Raw genomic sequence first — 17,259 nt, 5'->3', positions numbered from 1 at the left:
TACCCCGTGTGTCCATGCTCATGGGCAGAGCTTCAGCATAGCTCTACCTGACCACATCTTTAGCTTAGGAAAAAACCTCATCGCTAGCGATCAGAAACAACAGCTGCAGAAGAAACCCTGTAATGTGCGTCAGTGCTGTAAAAGGATTTTCAGAGAAGTACAGCATAAGGAGAACACTAAATTAATTCTGAATCAGGTCCTGGTCCTCCTGGGAGCAGAATTTACTTGTGAAAAAAGCCACATGTGGAATGAAGTTCATAGGAAAAATTAACTTGTATTCATAATATGCTTGAGCAATTTTCAGATCACTTTTGCCCACAGAACCTGCAGCATGCAATTTCCTGAATAATTACAGTATTACAAACAGGTACACCATCTCATTTTCAGCTTTTGAAATTGTTTCCTTGTACATCAATACTGTTACCAAAAGGTGTTTTCCTTTAGCAGTGCACTACTCAGCAATATTTAGAACAGCTGTTGATTTCCATTTTCTCCTAGGTAATTAACTTTGCTACGAAATATGTTCTTACAAGACATTATAAATGAAATATTATCCAAGTATTAAAACATAAGGGTCCCTTGGGTCACACATGCTATTGGCTTTTAATACCATACTGCTTCATGCCTGGATTTGATAGTTCAGCCTGGAATGAGATAATTAGGTCAAAAATATATTAGATAAACTATTTGCTTGTTATGCTTTGTTGGTTTTCAGCTATGTCTGCTCCAAACAGAGAAACAGATAAACTGTAATTACATTCTCATCCATAGTCACCATTTCACTACTGAAAAGAAATATTTACATATGTTAACATATTGGCCAATATTATAACAGATGTTTTTCTAAAAACGCTCATTTAATAGTTTGTACCTGTACATGGAATAACATCTTAGGGGTCTGTGAAGTCAACATCAGTATGTGCCAACCGATATTGACAGGTATACCTACAACCTTGTAGTGGTATCAGAGATCCTTCCTGGAGACCTGTGATGCCAAATCCAGGTACGTTGGCTACGTTGATTTAGCAAAGTACACGCAACATGTGTGGGCATAATGCTGGGCACAGGTAAAATATGCTAATGGGACTATTTATATGCTATTTAATGTACTTAATTCTACAACTTCATGAGGAGTAGTTTGTTACCACACCATGAGAAAACTATTATATTCATCATGCAATCAGTAAACCATTAAACAAAAAATTCTACCCCATTTTTGGGGAATCATTATTTAACACTGAAAGTGCTGGATTTCGGTGTTTTGGGTTGTTGTGTCCCCCTACCCCTCAAAGAATATAATAACAAATTAATCAAATTTTTATCCCTCACATCTAAGGAAAAAGCAAAGCTATCATCCATCCTTGTAATAGAAACAAAACGTTTATGCTTTTAATTGTAATTCTGGAGTTAAGATGATCAAAAATTTAACTTTGTAAAATGCTAGATAAAAGTGGGACATTTTTATTGTGTTGTGTCCCCACCAGCTTTTCCCTCCCCCACCTCCCCCCCAATTTTTGCACTTCTTATTCTGTATGGTGCCCAAAGTAAACAATGATAAAAGTTAGTAAGTGGGGAGTTGCTCGTTGTTTTTACAGCATAGGAGCCCTGTACTTCTGAATCACTAAGCAGCTGGAGTCTGGTTTAATTACTTAACATCAATCAAGACGTAAACCAGCACTTGGAGACCAAGGAATGCAACGTTCATCTGCAACACAAAAGAAATAGCTAAGCTATCTTAGCTTCTGCCTAGACGGTTTGTACACTAGGAAAAGTCAACACATTACTTTTATGCCGTGTCAGAAACACAAAATAGCCAAATAGCAATTTTACACTGTACTGGAATTTGTCAGTGACAATTTGTAGTAAGGGAGAAAAGATCTTGAGAATATTATTTCATAAACACTTGTAACCTTTAACACTGAACATACTTGTCCAATACTATATTCTGGTAAATAACAGCCCCAGTATATGATGGCCCTTCCCTCTCCAATAAGTAAATAGATATAAGAACAGGGATGAAATATCAAACTCAGTGTTCCTGTCTGAATTTTTCACCTGTTCACTCTCTAAGCTTATGAAATCCAATTCTTTTAATTGTTTTTGCTAATATTAAATACACATCACAGCAATGCCGAGTTCAACTTGATGGAGCACTACAGCCTGTCTTTTACAAGATCAAAGGAAATGATCTAATTATCCCCTCTGGTCTTCAGATCTATAGATGTAAACTACCCATTCTATCTAATCTATGAAAAAAGCAACCACCCACCACAGTACACAAGACCTTCTCCCTAAAGATAAAAGAAATGAGTAACCAAATGGGACAGATGTTAGCCACATTACTTATTGCACTGTCGGAAGCTGCTCAGATCCTGTGGTGCTGAGGGTGAAATAAGACACCATGAAGCTTTACCCAAGTCTTAGCTTCAGTGTATCTCAGGTAATTCGTCTGTAAAAACGAAGATTATGATTACCTGCCTGTATCACAGAAGACACGATTTGCCAAGATAAGCCAACTTTGCAGCAGACTTCAGATGGCATTAGGGCACACTGCTCTAGTTGTGTGCTGTGATCCCACCTATCCGGTATTGAACACACACACACACACACACACACACACACACACACACCAGTCCCCAGCCCAAAGAGCTTCCAGTCTAGGCACAGGACAAGAGACTAAAAACAGACATAAGGACAGATGCAGTAGCTCATGGAAACAGAGTAGCACGCTTGTCTTTGCATAGCAGTAGCTACAGCACTTTCGAAGTGCAAGACAGGCAAGTTTATAACAATTGAGAATCAAGGCAGCCACACAAGAAAATGCAAGATCCCAATACTATTAGCTCATTGCTACAATGGGAATGTCATAGCTCTTTGGGCAGTGCTTCTGGATGATAGCAATATTCATAAGCCAGAAATCAAATTCTTATCAAATATGAAGAGCACAACTGGCCTAGAATAACCATCTGCTGTAACAGACAAGTTTGCTCTTGGTCTTGCCCTACTACAACCACCTAGCCCTGCACCTGCAGACAAACTTTGCAGGCCCCTAAATCTGGAGCTAACTAACGAGTAGTAATTTGTTAACTTAATTCAGAGAAGCCTTGAGTCCTCAGTTACTACTCTGTGTTTATCATTATTTAATCAAGGGATTAGCCACATCTAGGATTGGATTGCCACAGCTTTTTCCCCACCATACGACCCACAGTGGAAAAAAAAAAAAAAAGGATGATGCTGCTGAAATCATCAGTGTCTCGTTTATCACCATTATGGGATTTTCTTCCAAGAGAAGAATGTTCTTGATTGCTTGTTAAAGCAGCTTTGGGGACACTTCACATCTTCAAGTGGCTCAAAGCAGCTGAACAGATGAGAAAGATTTGATTATCGATACATACAGAGTTCTAGTCTTGATTTCTATGGCTAAGTTCATGGTTAATTTATCACCAAAGCACAGGATATAATGATACTTTTCCATACGAAAGGGAATAACTCTGGGAAATAGTCTTCCCTCTTTTTAGGAAAATATTAAACCAAGAGAGCTGACAACAGAGAGTTTGACAACATAGTAAAATATGCTAAATAAAAAAGGAATGCTGCCCAACATACAGTAAGCACTGAAGGCTTTCCTTTTGCAAGCAAAGTAAATGAATGGAATAATGTAAAGAACGGTAACCAATTAAGTTTCATCATTAAGTTCTGGTCTTAGCTCAAGAATATTTTTCCAAATAGTTGCCATCGATGCTATGAACATGTCCTGTCATTAATTATAAAATGGACCCCATGCAAATCATGGTTTAAACATTGTTAGCAGCATTTCTAACAGAATTCTTGTGACAGTAGAAGTCAGTCATTGGATCTGACCACTTGAGAGTGAAAAAGAAATATTTGCTCAGACTTCACAGGGTCATTTTGGCATAGGAGGGGAAGATAAAAGCAGGAATCTTTTACAATATGAGCTATCAAATCAAAGCAAATAGGCTTCCACTCACTGATACTCTAACAGAAAAGAGACAGTTATAAAACATTCATCGCTGTTTGTTCTAGACAACATGGTTCTATCTCATGCCAACCAATTACATGTTGTTAATTAAAACATGGAAGAATAATAAAAATATTGAAGAAACAAGAAAGAAAACATTATTTCAATGAAAAGCCAGTGGTAACTACAGCACCATGGACACTGCACTTGGTGTTTATCAGCACGCTTTATTAATTTCTATTACTTTTCAAAGTGTCCAAAAGCATTCATTTCAATCATTCTGGAAGATCCATCTGTAGCCATTTCCTCTTGATCTAAAACTGATGAAAAAGCACCAAATTTGTTTGCTTAACTATTGCATCTATTGTGCTGCATAACAAAGAAGAGCTGTTCCACCACTGGAACATGTCATTTACTTCTAACTCAGCACCTAAATGACTCTACCAGGAGTCCTTGGTTGGACTTGGTGATCTCAAAGATATTTTCCAACCTAGATGATTCTGTGATCCTAAAGATAGTATTTCCCTAAAAAATAAATAAGTTACTTATTAGGAAACAGAAAGAAATACTAAACATTTATATACCAGAACTGATTAAACCAGCTACTGCGCTGTTGTATCTTAATGGGAAACTATGGAAACGAATCACAGACTTGAATTTATTTTTGATTCAGTAGCATCTCTGTAAGGTTCATGGAGAATAGAGAACTCTTTAAATAGGTAAGAGACCATCTTTAAGTAGGTAAGAAATAATTATATAAAGATACATTGGATTGAGAGTTTTCCTTCTTGTCTTCTGTTCCCTTTTCAGCTCAATTCAACCCATTTTTTCTCCTATTCCTTCCCATTTGCATGTTCAGAAGTTGGACTTATTTCTTTTGACTACCTTCAGCTAATGCCAAACGTAAAATTAAAAAAGGTTCTGAAAATTAAATGGTTATATGAACACAGACATGGAAACAACCTTGTGGTAACTGAGCCTTAACTACTAGTAACACTGATTTTCCACTGCTTTAAAAGGTAAATAGAACAAAAGACTCAATGAAGTGAGACAGGGAACAGATGACAATAGAGGATCACACTGATTAGAGAGAAAGGAGGCAGTGAGAAGTCCAGAGAAGAGGTGTGGTATTGCTACAATCTAGTTTTATGTGTCACTTTTACAATGGAGGAGACCACAAAGACAATTAAATATATCAGTCAAAAGACAAGTCTTAAACAATACACTGTTTACGGCATTTTTCAAACTGTTACAGTTCATTTTGTAGGTGACATCTGACAGCTAATTAGATTGCACCACCTGAATCTGCATGTTAAGTTTATAAAACTCCTAATGTATGAGGCTAAGTGCAATTAACTCTTCTATCCTCTATTATTCTATTCTGTATTTCTGCATGCACCTGCTGCAAATTTCTTCTATATGTTAATCACTTTCCTGCTTGAAAATCAGCTCTCAAAGTGCTTCTGTATTTTTTGCTTCCTCTAAGTAGTAGTGACATGATTAACTGCTACAGCAATCTTTCCACATGAAAGATTTCCCCTTTCTAATTCCACACAAATTGGGCTATAATTGCTACATTATTTATTTCAGAAACACATTTAAAATACAGCAAGGAGTACATCCTGGGGAAAAACAAAGAACAAAAAACACCATAACCCTGCATTTATATTACTAGGCAGAAGAATTGTTCCATTAAATCCAATAGGAATATGCACCTACATATAAAAATATAAATAAGGAATATTTTTGGCATAAGCAAGCAGTACACTGAAATTCAATTTAAAGTGAACTTAGGCCTAGTAGCCTAAAAGCCCTTTGTTTTGGCTGAAAGATGGCATTTTCTTTCTATTATGACCCAATGCAAGTGAGGAACAAACTTAGGCTCACTGTTTTTAAGCCACAATGATGCCAAGTGCTTGCCTGTCAGTAATACAGAAGGTACCCCCCCCACTTTTGCTGGAAGATTTACATTACCTCTTAAAAGGAAATATTCTTCACGCTGTCAACCGGAAGTCACTTTCCAGTTGTGTCACCAAATAACTGTGTAATACTTACTTGTGTATTTATGAATTCAAAAAATACATGTTTATTCTGGAGTTACCTTTCCATGGTTTATGGATAAGCTAATTTGTATGTTGCAATAAATACATGATTGACCAGGAAATAGTTCTACTAATACCAAATCCAAGAATCCTTAGCTGAAGAGCCTTATAGTATGCCTCACCTTCTGAAACAGTCTTCATGCTTATGTTCCTTTGATAGAACATGGATTGCTTTTAAGACTTGAAACTAGAGCTATTTGCACTCAATTTGACTTTTCCCTACTAATTTGTTTTCATAGCTGCTGCTGTATTTTTGTTAAGTACCTGGGATACTTGCATAATGGCTGTTTTTGTGATAACTTTAAGGAAATAAAATGCTTCACTACTGGGGACATCAGAACAAAATAATTCATCCTGGGTTCTCTCATGCGTAGCATAACTTCCATGCCTGAATTAAATACGCACACTGACGTGAAACTGAACTGACTAATATTCTGTGTAACAGAAATGGTAAGTAAAGGGGATTTGTGCACAGATACATCTATGGCTCAGTTCTAAATGTGATGCTTATTTCTAGTCCCACATTCAGGTCCTACTAATACTCATATAACCAGCTTATAAATGTGTTCCCTAGGACTTTGAAATTAAGAATGAAAAATAAGCCTTTGTTCAAATAATTCATGGAAATCGATGGGTCTTCATCAACCAGCAGCGTGTGTGCCTAGTGAAATGCTGCACAGCAGCTTGCTTTACAGCCACCCCAAACGTAGGCAGGCTACACAATCCAACAGAGAAATTCACATAACAATCTTTTAAATTTCAAAATTTTGGGGAAAATCTGTTAGCTGAATGCCAAATACACCAACTGACACTGGAAAACAAAGGGTTTTCACTAACTCTTTGCCAAACCCTCATATCTATAGAGCTATCTGGCATTGTTTCAGGCATTTAATCAACTGCATACAAAGTACACGTGCTTCCACGTGAACAGTCCTCAGGCCTTACAATGTTTGGGCACTCATGCTTCAAAGGAATGCATTTCAATTAATATTTTATCCAGTTTTGAATCTAAAACCAAAAGTCTTACAAAATAAACAAAAAAGGCTGTACTTTCTTCTTCCCAATATAGACTTGATTCAAAGCAAATACAGGGGTATGTTTTGTACCATCCCACCACTCATGACCTAGAGCAATCTAGGAATGTGAACAAAGATTATAACCCAAAAAATGAAGTAGTAAAAGAGAAATATGCATGTTACTACAAGACTAGGGTGTTAGTTTGGTAAGATTTTTTCAGTTGATACACAATATTTATATATCCTAGGGTTTCCCACAAATGTCCATACTTTAAAAAAAACAAAAACAAACAACTCAAATGTTACAAAATCTGACTTAAAAATAATGGAGCACCTTACTTTATGAAATGTATCAATGAAGGTGACAATGAGAAATAACTGAATGCTTCTCAAATCCAAAAACGATAATGTAAACTCCTAGCACCAAGGTTTATTTTTCTTCAAGAAAGCCTGCAATACTGCAGTAAATTAAAATTAAAAAAAAAAAAAAAAAAAAAAAAAAAGCTGTGCAAAGAAACTTCTAGATCTGGTTTTGCTGCTCCGTTGTTCTTGTCTAAGGCTTAAGGAAATTTATGACTTCCTGCTCCTACTTGTACCACTAAGAAATTTTTTTCAGAATAAAAGTCTCCTAAATTCTCTTCTTACAAATGTACATACATGTAGGTGATTCAACTGAAAACGTGCATCCTTCTGCTTGGGGGCAGGGAAGGCTCCCCACATTTTTTTTTTATTTTATAAAAAAAAAAAAAAAACAAAAAACAAAAACAAAAAACAAAAAACAAACAAACAAAAAAAACTTTCTATATGGGCTATAAAAATGTTTGTGCTTCTCCGCTATTTATATCACATAGAAAGAAGGCCTGAAAATTGGCAGCCAGCATTTCTGCATGTTTTGTACCTCAGAAAATTAAGTATGCCAAGAATTTTCATCTGTGGTTTCATTTCAGAAATCCGAGGATTTCTAGGAATAGAAGGGGAAGAGACTCTCTCATGCCTCTGCTAGAGGGGTGAATGAGCTTAATCTTTCACACACTGCCATGCACTTGCTATGGAAAATAATAGGAATTTGTCAGTAGTTCAAATTAGCTAATGATAGACATTTTTAAGACATTCAAATAATATCTTTTGCAATTCTCAAGCCACTTTTCCTTGTGAAGCTGTAGTTCAATTCTCCTAAGGATTTGAGGATAATCTCAAAACATGAAGATAACATTTTAACATAAAAGATATGGCGAAAATGTAAAATGAAAAAAAAAAAAATCACAAAATAAAAAAGGCCTATTTCAGATAATTTTTTATATACTACAAAGCAGTAATAAAGACCAAAACAGATCTTTTCTTCCAATGCAGATCATCATATGACCATTTGAGAAGGTGCTGCTGAAACTGAAAGGCTGGTGTTTCATGTAAGTATTTCAAAATTTGCACTTTACAGTTATTCCTCTGGAAAATGGTGGAGGGATTAATATAATTCTCAACAGGCAAGTACTCCCACACATTGTCTCCATGTGAAAATCCTGAGGCTATCAACCACCAGCTGCCCACAGACATTAGCTCAAAACTAAAGCTGTGTGTCACAGCCAAATGAACTTTTCTTTAGGTCAACACAAAGATTTACTGGCACTCAGAACAGTATACACCAACTTCAAGGTAAAAGAGTTTGACGCAAATATCTGAGATAGCCCTATCAGCTCCATATTTCAGCTCCTCCCACCTGGATTGGCTGCTCTTGTCTAAGTCAACTAATGCACAATTCAATAGCCTTGACTTACTGTGAGATGTGAGTTATTGGGGTCAACAGAGTTTCACCCTCCAGGTCAAGCTCATCGGCGAAGCTGTTGGTCCTGATGAAGGGTCCTGTGTTCACATCTAAAAACGTCGGGCTTTTTTTCACTGTGAGGAAATATGCAGATAACAGTTAAAGCAATAACATTTGGCTTTTTCAAGGAGGATCTACTGCTTGTTTGGATCTCTAAAATATTGTACATTTTAGCAGAATATTGAAAACAGAAGTTACTACAAAAAACGGGCATATAGATCAGAGCTCATGAAAAGTTAAACTAATTCTTTTTGAAGCATTTCAGCTTCTTAGGACTTAAAGATTTTTTTCCCCTTTTTTGTTGTTCATACTCCTCAAAGACTAGAACTCAGAGTATCTATATTACAGGCAACTTCATGCCTTATAAAAGTTATTGTACAGTAACTTTTTTTGAAATCAGCCACGTGTATGTCCTACAGCAGCAGTGTTTGAGTGCTTTGATGACAAGATCGGTTTATTTTTTCTCATCTCTATTTCATGTTTTAGTTTATATTATCAGCTTCTGGTCTGTAATTACTATGACTAGAATCAAGAAAATAGGCCTAGATCCCCCAGGGAGCCTAGGCATTTTCATGGTGAGATGTCTACAGGTTCCCAATCCCTCTGACACTTCGGCACGGGATACCTCAACTGTCAACCCAGATATGAGCTAGGTGTTGAAATGTCCATTTCATCGAGGAGGATGTCCTAAGTGGGAGGGCCACTTTGCAAAGTGTCAGATATTGTAAGTTTTTAGTTACTTTTACACCAACACTTTCATGCATCCAAGAAATTAGGCAGAGTGGTATAGATTTTATTTTTAATTTCAGGCTCCTAAATTCTGCCAGACTAACATTTAGAATGCTAAGTGCTCTTTTGAGCATGGTCCTGACATTTGTCAGAGAAGCCACAAAATTTCTGTATATATAAAACCACTATTGTATTTATACTTGACTATAAAAAAAAAAAAGTGCAGAGAGAATAAAAACAACGGTAAGCAAAATTCTGTAGAAATTCCTTAACATGCAACCATTTCACTCCAGTAAGTAGTTCTCCTCACACGTAACAAGAAATCAAGATTGTACCTCAACCCACTAGCTCTCTGGGAGCACTGAAATGAAAAGCTGCTTAATAAAAGGCAAACATATTCTCTCCCTCCCTCTTTTTATTTCAAAATTTTCTAAGATGATCATAACCAAGATCACTGTCTGTTCTGGTAACCAGAGCAGCCCTCTACTCTTTACTCTCTCATTCTTAAATGCTGCTTCAGTATAAACGAGCAACCACATCAAAACACTTCCATTTGACCTGCTTGCACAGGGTGAGGAGGGGCCTAGGGAAGCAAATGACAGTGAGGGGCTCCCTTCCACAGAGTGCCTCAAAGCAAAGCTACAGCAGAGCACCAAGGAACATACACTACCTCAGCTACCCCAGGTAAAAACATCACTGAGAACTTGCAAAAACAGTGAAGCAGAGGAGAAGAAACTAAAGCTTAACGTAATCCCTGCCAGTCTGGTACAAAGATCAGCTATTAGCTCTAATATTGACCAACAACTTCCTAACCATCTAATATAGATAACATAAAAATTCATAGCCATTGGAGTCCTGAGGACTGTTTCTAACAAAGCATTTAAAAAAAAGTATGTTAAAAGGGCTAAAAAAATAAATAAATAAAATAAAACACTTTATAAATTCATTTTCCCCAAAACTTTATTTTCTGTATACTTGATGGCTAGCAGTAGCAGCTATGGTAGCAGGTATGAATATCCAACTGATAATGCTGGGCACTACTTTGAAATGGCAGAGAATACACTCCCCCTAACATTAGAACCCCTGTTCTAAAAAAGAAAAAGATTTTTTTTTTTTTTTTATCATTTATTATAACCACAATAATAAGAAATCAGTGATGAGTTTTCTGTATTACCAACACAACAATTTTGGATACAATATGAAATGTATAGAGGTGCTTTTCCAGTAGTGGAGTATTTAGCTAACAATACAAAGTACTTTACGCTTCCCCTTTTGCAAGGACAGTCAAAAATTTAGAACACTTTACAGCATTTTTCATGGAAAACCTGAATTTTAATTAATGCACTTAGAAAAATAACCCTGTTCTGCAGATTTTTTTTTTTTTAATCATTATTAAACATTTGCAGTTTACAACCTGAAAAACTTTCCAAATTCAAAATTCTACTGAGATGCCTAATGCTTTCTTTAAAAACCAGCACTATAATTTTCTGTGTCATGACAGGCAATTCCAGACAGAGCATTGGAAGGATTTAGTAATTAACAAAGGTGACGGAGCAATGAAATATTATCAGCTTTACCTGGAGAAGAAGGAGCGCTGGAAGATTGCTGGTCTGTGGAAAAGGATGGCCAGGAACGCTGACAATCTGAGTCATAGTAAAGATACACATAAAACAGAGATAGGAGAAGGAGAAAAAAAAAATAAAAATAGAAAAAAGTTCCAGACAGGCAGCTGAGGAGATGCAGACATACCTAAAATACAGTATGTATTGACATCTTTAAAAAAGTACTGGTAAAGAGAGTTTCTGGGAAACTCTTCCACTACCTATTACATAGTAGCAGAATTAAATCACCACTATTAAATAGTGAATATATTAAATCACCACTAGGGGAGGCATTGCGCCTCTTAAAACATTCTTCACCATGTTGTTGCAATATATTCCTTCCTACATGCCAGTCCTGTTTTGAAGAAAAGTAAACTCATGTTTGCCTCCTCCTTCCTGACTTCACAGCTCCCTGGAGTGTTTCCCTTTCCAAAGTGTACAACCTTGTATGGACCCCTCTTGGTCTGGTTCATACTGTCCACAGTGTAGGTAGCTCCTGGCCAGACTTCAGTCTGCTACTGATGGTAGAAATTACCCGACATCCCATAAAAAGCACTTATAATTGCCAGGTTCAACCATTTAAGCCAAGTGCCTGCCTCAAGCTGAATTTCTTGGGGAAAAGTTTCAGGCAAACAAGATTAGTCAATGCTGAGAAAGACTCAGGAAAACATAACGCTACATTTAGTTCTTTTAAATAGCCTTGTCATTTTAGTAACTATTTAATTGAAAAAATGCCTGTGTATTCATACACTGGGACAGAGTAATATTCTTCAGAAGTGTTGACTTTATCTTATGCAACACAAAGAACTCAAAATATAAATGTGTTGGAGTGAAAAAAAATCAGAAAAATCAGAAAAAACACCCAATCCTCATTTTTGCAAGTGTTCTGTCAGCATTAGGCGTGCTCTTCAGTCCTTACTAAACTGATGATGCCAGGAGAAAGGAGGTTTATAATTTTATTCACACTAAGTACAAATACGCACTTTCTTCTCTATTTCTTTGAATCCCTACCAGAACAGTGTTAGGTGAACTCTCAGGTCCACTGAGTTTACTCTGCCTGGCTAGCAAATTGAAACTATGGTGGCTGGCAAAGCTCTTCTGATGTTTCCCCAAGATGAAGAAGTTTCTTGTTTTACGTATAACAGGTGGCTTCATGGCTCTTGCTCCTCTCCTGAGCTTGTTCTACCATGCTCACCCCCAGTGGGGATGCACCCCTTGGAACACAGGAGAAAAGTGGAAGCGGGAAAACGGGCAAACTAAGGACTGGCCGGGGGGGGTCAGGCAGATTAAGTTTTGTTTGTGCTCTTTTACCACCTTAATTACAGCTATGTTCCACGTGGGTTCAAATGAGAAACAGAACCCTGTATTTTCAGGTGTTTAAGTCCAAGTCTGAGGATCCTTACACTTGATTAATGAAAAGGATCCTCTACTGTCTCCAGTGGATGCAGTGAAGAAAATTTACAGGTGGCTTGCAGCACTCTCACTAAATCACAGGGTTTTTTTGCTTAGACCTAGTTCAAATCCTAGAGTCTTTGGGGAACGCTCAATTGTTAAGAAAGTGCCTAAACAAGCACATTAGAAACATCACAGGACTACATGACTGCTTAAGTGATCACAGAATCCAGACAAACAGTAAAATAAATTATTTAATTTATGGGTCCCCATCTGTTCATGAATATCTACAGAGCATTTTTACAGGAACAGATGCACCTACTTCAGAGTGCACAATTTTGGAGGTCAAGTCTGAACATTTTTCTCCCATCCCAATCTATTTGTTTAGAAATTATTTCTCAGTTATCTGAGCATATAACTTAATTACTAGATGAATTATAGCTTATATTAAGTTTATATTATCTTTTGCTATCAACTATACATACACTAGCAATTTTTCTCAATTATGAAGAAACAACAAGTGATAACCTACTCATAAACAAATATTTTGAGTGCTCACTTTTCTCTTTACCCTGGAACTGTATGTGCGATTGCAATTACAGTGTGAGAATGTAAAGCTTGGGTCTGTCTAGATCTCCTTGGCTGCAAAAGATTTCTTAGAAACTATATGGCACTAGACACACATAAAAAGCACTGCAAAAAATGTTACATTGTCATAAGCTGGCATGCCAGAAATAAAATTTTCCTCAACTTACCAAGCAATTTTAACATTCCTGTTTGTCCTGTATACTTGTAACAGTTTAGAGAGAGCAGAACACAGATAAAAAAAGAAAAAGGTAAGTGTCAGAAGAAATTAGAGAAAATCCTTTTAATGAAAGCTATAGAGCTGATTTTTGAAGTGGCAGTAGTAGGCTGCCTGCAAATCACATTGTCCTTTAGAAACTCAGAGATAAAAGGTAGGACTTGGCAAATCAATGCATCTGAAGCATTATTCACTGGATTGTGCTGAAGATAAATATCTGTACTCAAAGCCTGATACACAGGGTAAACTTACTATTTGCCCACATTCTAACAGTTAGGTCATTTCTATTGCCAGATGCAAATTGCAATCATTCCTTAACAGAAGCCAAGAAAGACTGGAAAAGCATGGATGTCGCAGAACAAGAAATGTTAAAGAAATGTGCCACAGAGTACATGGAAAGTGAGACTTTTTGCCTGAATTAAAATATGCCTGGTGCCAGCCCACATTTTAATCTTATTTTAATGGTCATTAAATTTAATCCAGTCTGCCAATTTTTTTTTTCTTTAGGAGAAAAGTGCTTAAGGCATCTATAATCAATAAAAAAATCACTATTTTTTGTTGCCAGAAATGGCAAGCACAAATAAACACAACTGGCATACATAAAAGCTTCTAGTAAAAATGCATTTGTAAAAACATACAAACAAAAAAAACAACCAAAAACAAGCAGTGTAAACTCAGAGTTATTTTGGAAGTTCATTATAACTAAGGCATCTGTAACTAATGCATCAATAAGGTGACTATCAAATATGGTCCTTCTTTTTTCCTTGCACTGTACCTATTTGTACAGTGACAGTTAATACAGATGGATCTACATTTATTTAAAGTATGTCTGCTTTCAAAATTTGATTCACAGCCTACTCCACTGAGCAGATGGCAAGAGCACATGATGGTTTCACATAGCAGACCATGCTAAGAGTGGCCAAGACATGTCAGTCCTTTTTGATTGAGGTACAAGCACAATAGTAACATGTCCTGGGTAAATTTCACGTGGAAAAGCTAACAGCTAATAGCTTCAATAAAATGAAAAACTGTGCATTGTAAACACCAGCCTCAGAGATGGTAGCTCTTCTGGCAGACAGAAATGACAAAAATTTTTTTTGTCTATAATTGAGTACACATTCATTAAAGGAACAGTTGAAACTTAACCAGACAAGCCAGCAAAGTCAAAAAGCAAAGTATTCTTTCTTCAGAAATAAGGACAACAACTAGTTCTGTCCTTTCTCTCTTACATATTAAAGACTGCCTATGTGTAAATTGCCAACACAGTTAACTGGCATTTTATAACAGAATTTCTTACCAGAATTTTCATATGTATCAAAACTGAAATCAGGTTTCCTGTCATCAGACACATGGTCATAAGTGATGTGTGGAACAGTTAGCATCTTATCTGGAGAAGAAGGCCCATTGTCCTTGTCTAACTTAAATTTTTTCTTTTTAACCTAAAAAATAAACATATATTAAATTACCAAACCAACCCACATTTAGTAGGATCTTCATTGCCTTTAATAATAATGAAGCCCTTAATGAGCTATAATGAGCTAAAAGAGTACCTGACCAATAATACTTTCATTATGCTATACTGTGCATTTCTCTTCAAGAGTGCGCCCCATTTCCCAAAATTGTCTAATTGCTAGAATTCCACACATCATCATTAGCAAATCCCTTGCCTGAAGTAAAAAATCTGCTAGCTCTGCAACAGTTTATATAAATCAAACTACTCTAGAATATCTTCACCATTTAATGGACACAATAAATCATACCTTCAGCAGAGAGCAAATGGCTATAATGCTACAGAACTCGGATTGATCTGGGATACTAAGAGAAATTTTTGTAAAACATCCTCTCCTTTCCAGTGCACAACTACCCTGCCTTACTATTCCAATAGAGAGGATGAAGTATTCGATAAAGATTCTGGCAAAAAAAAATGTTCTTTCTATATTATAACAGCAACAAAAAATCTTCAGTTATGGAATTGGTGGATATGAAGATACTGCCACACGTAGGCACAAGACGTCTTCACCACAGAAGTTTGAAGAGCCATAAAATCAATAGCTTACAGAAGCATCAGGGCTGTGTTTTTTGTTCTTGACTTTTGTTTTTTAACCAGTTTGGAAATACTCATTTTCTTTTCCTCCTTTGCTTATACTTTTCCAAATAACACTGAGTTATTGATTGATATGCCTAAGTACATTATTGTTCTTTTCCAAATTCATTAAAAAGTCACCCTTAGGAAGTGAAGCAAATTAAGTTATAGTTTAAACTTGTAGTTACTGAAAATCCCCAAACTGATTTGTAATTGAAACTTTGAAACCCAGTAATACTCTGTAAAATAAACACTACAAAGAGCCTCTAGAACATAAAACAAATTAAATCCAATTTAAAAATTTGAAACTACTATAAAAAGAAATGTTAGTTACTGATACCATCACAGATTTCTTCGGTTTTGGACTGGGTGACAGCAAATGATAATTTCTGGCAGGTTTTCGAATGTATATTTTCCATGTAGAAGAGTCTGGGTTTTCTGCTGCATAGCATCTCCACGCAGTCTAGGGCAAAAGTTGTAAGCAACAGAACAATTAATGTGATTGGAGTTGTAGCTACCTATACTTCCAAGTCAGCACATAAGACATTTTTTATTTACAAGTGTTCTTGGATTTCCCCCATGGAAATATTAACTCCGCATGGTTCAGAATTCTTATTCAGTAAACAGAAACCACCAAGTCTGAACTGGGCAAAGCAGAAAACAAGATCAATCTTTTGAAGTGCAACTTTCATTTGCATTAGCAGCAAATAATAAAATAGAATTCTAGACTGGGCTCAAAGGACTGGGGTTGAATTTCTTGTTCCTCCACAGTTTCCCTAAATGACTTTCAGCATTTTGCCTATTGTATCCCATGTTTCAGGCCCCCACTCAAAAACCAAAAATCATTCCCCCATACCTCCACAAGAGTGCTGTCAGGAAAAAAAGCAATTGTGATATGGTCAGTAGGGCTATATTATTACAAAGAAATGATTGTGGGAGAGCACATGATGGTACAGCACTAACAGTTAAACAGGAGCCCAAAATCAAAAGCGATCCTTCACCTCCCCCGGCAACTAGTGATTAAAGTACTATGTTCAAAAACAAAAAGAAAGAAAAGCAGGGATAGGAAACTAGACCAAACACTGCTGCATTCTCTCTTAAAATGTAACTATGTGATCAAGGATTATTTATAATTAGCCTCTAAATTCAAATTTTAGATCCTCACTTCCACAATACAGAAAAGCACACATACCTATGGATTTACATGTACACATACAAAATCTGAAGTGGGAAAGGGCAGAAAACACAAGATGAAAGAAACAAAGCAATGCAGAATGATAAAGAAAAATCAGACAGCAGGTGGAAAATAAAGGATTAAACAATCACCATGTAATTCACGGTTAATAAGAACAATTGGCCTCTAAAAGAAAACAAGAAAGAATACAGGAAAAACCATTACTAATTTCAGCTGTTGCCTCGTCTTGTACCCATTTCATAATCTTCTTGGTTTAAAAATAATCCTTTTGTGAATTAGTTGTAGAGTACTTATTCAAATGGGCTTCTAGAGCTCCACAACCACTAGTAAATTGCAATTGTCACTTATTAATAACAGGTAATCAGCAACTCATTGTCTACCCTTCACTCCTCAATATTTCAGACTGAGCCAAGCATGGTATTCTAGAGATGCAATCTCAAACTTGCTGGTATTTTGGGGTTGATTTCCTAAAAGGATTGATGGGAACACTAAAAACCCATTCTTTGCAAAACCATACCTTTTTCTGACCATGCAATCCAAA

General features: G+C 36.3%; 1 protein-coding gene across 1 annotated transcript in view; it reads right to left on the bottom strand.

Annotated features, from left to right (window-relative positions):
• Positions 1–17,259, bottom strand: part of KCNQ1 (potassium voltage-gated channel subfamily Q member 1) — a gene marked incomplete at its 5' end in the record, with an annotated part of 350,880 nt that overhangs the window by 232,872 nt on the left and 100,749 nt on the right. The window contains 5 exons of the mRNA XM_084287197.1: positions 8,870–8,990; positions 11,223–11,288; positions 13,394–13,420; positions 14,738–14,879; positions 15,864–15,986. Coding sequence (XP_084143323.1) covers positions 8,870–8,990; positions 11,223–11,288; positions 13,394–13,420; positions 14,738–14,879; positions 15,864–15,986 — 479 coding nt within the window. The remainder of the gene's footprint in view (positions 1–8,869; positions 8,991–11,222; positions 11,289–13,393; positions 13,421–14,737; positions 14,880–15,863; positions 15,987–17,259) is intronic.

Source organism: Netta rufina (assembly GCF_964035555.1).
Source record: "Netta rufina genome assembly, chromosome: 5".
Taxonomy (NCBI): Eukaryota; Metazoa; Chordata; class Aves; order Anseriformes; family Anatidae; genus Netta; species Netta rufina.
Note: the sequence above shows the minus strand (reverse complement) of the source record. Positions and strands in the feature narration are given on the sequence as shown.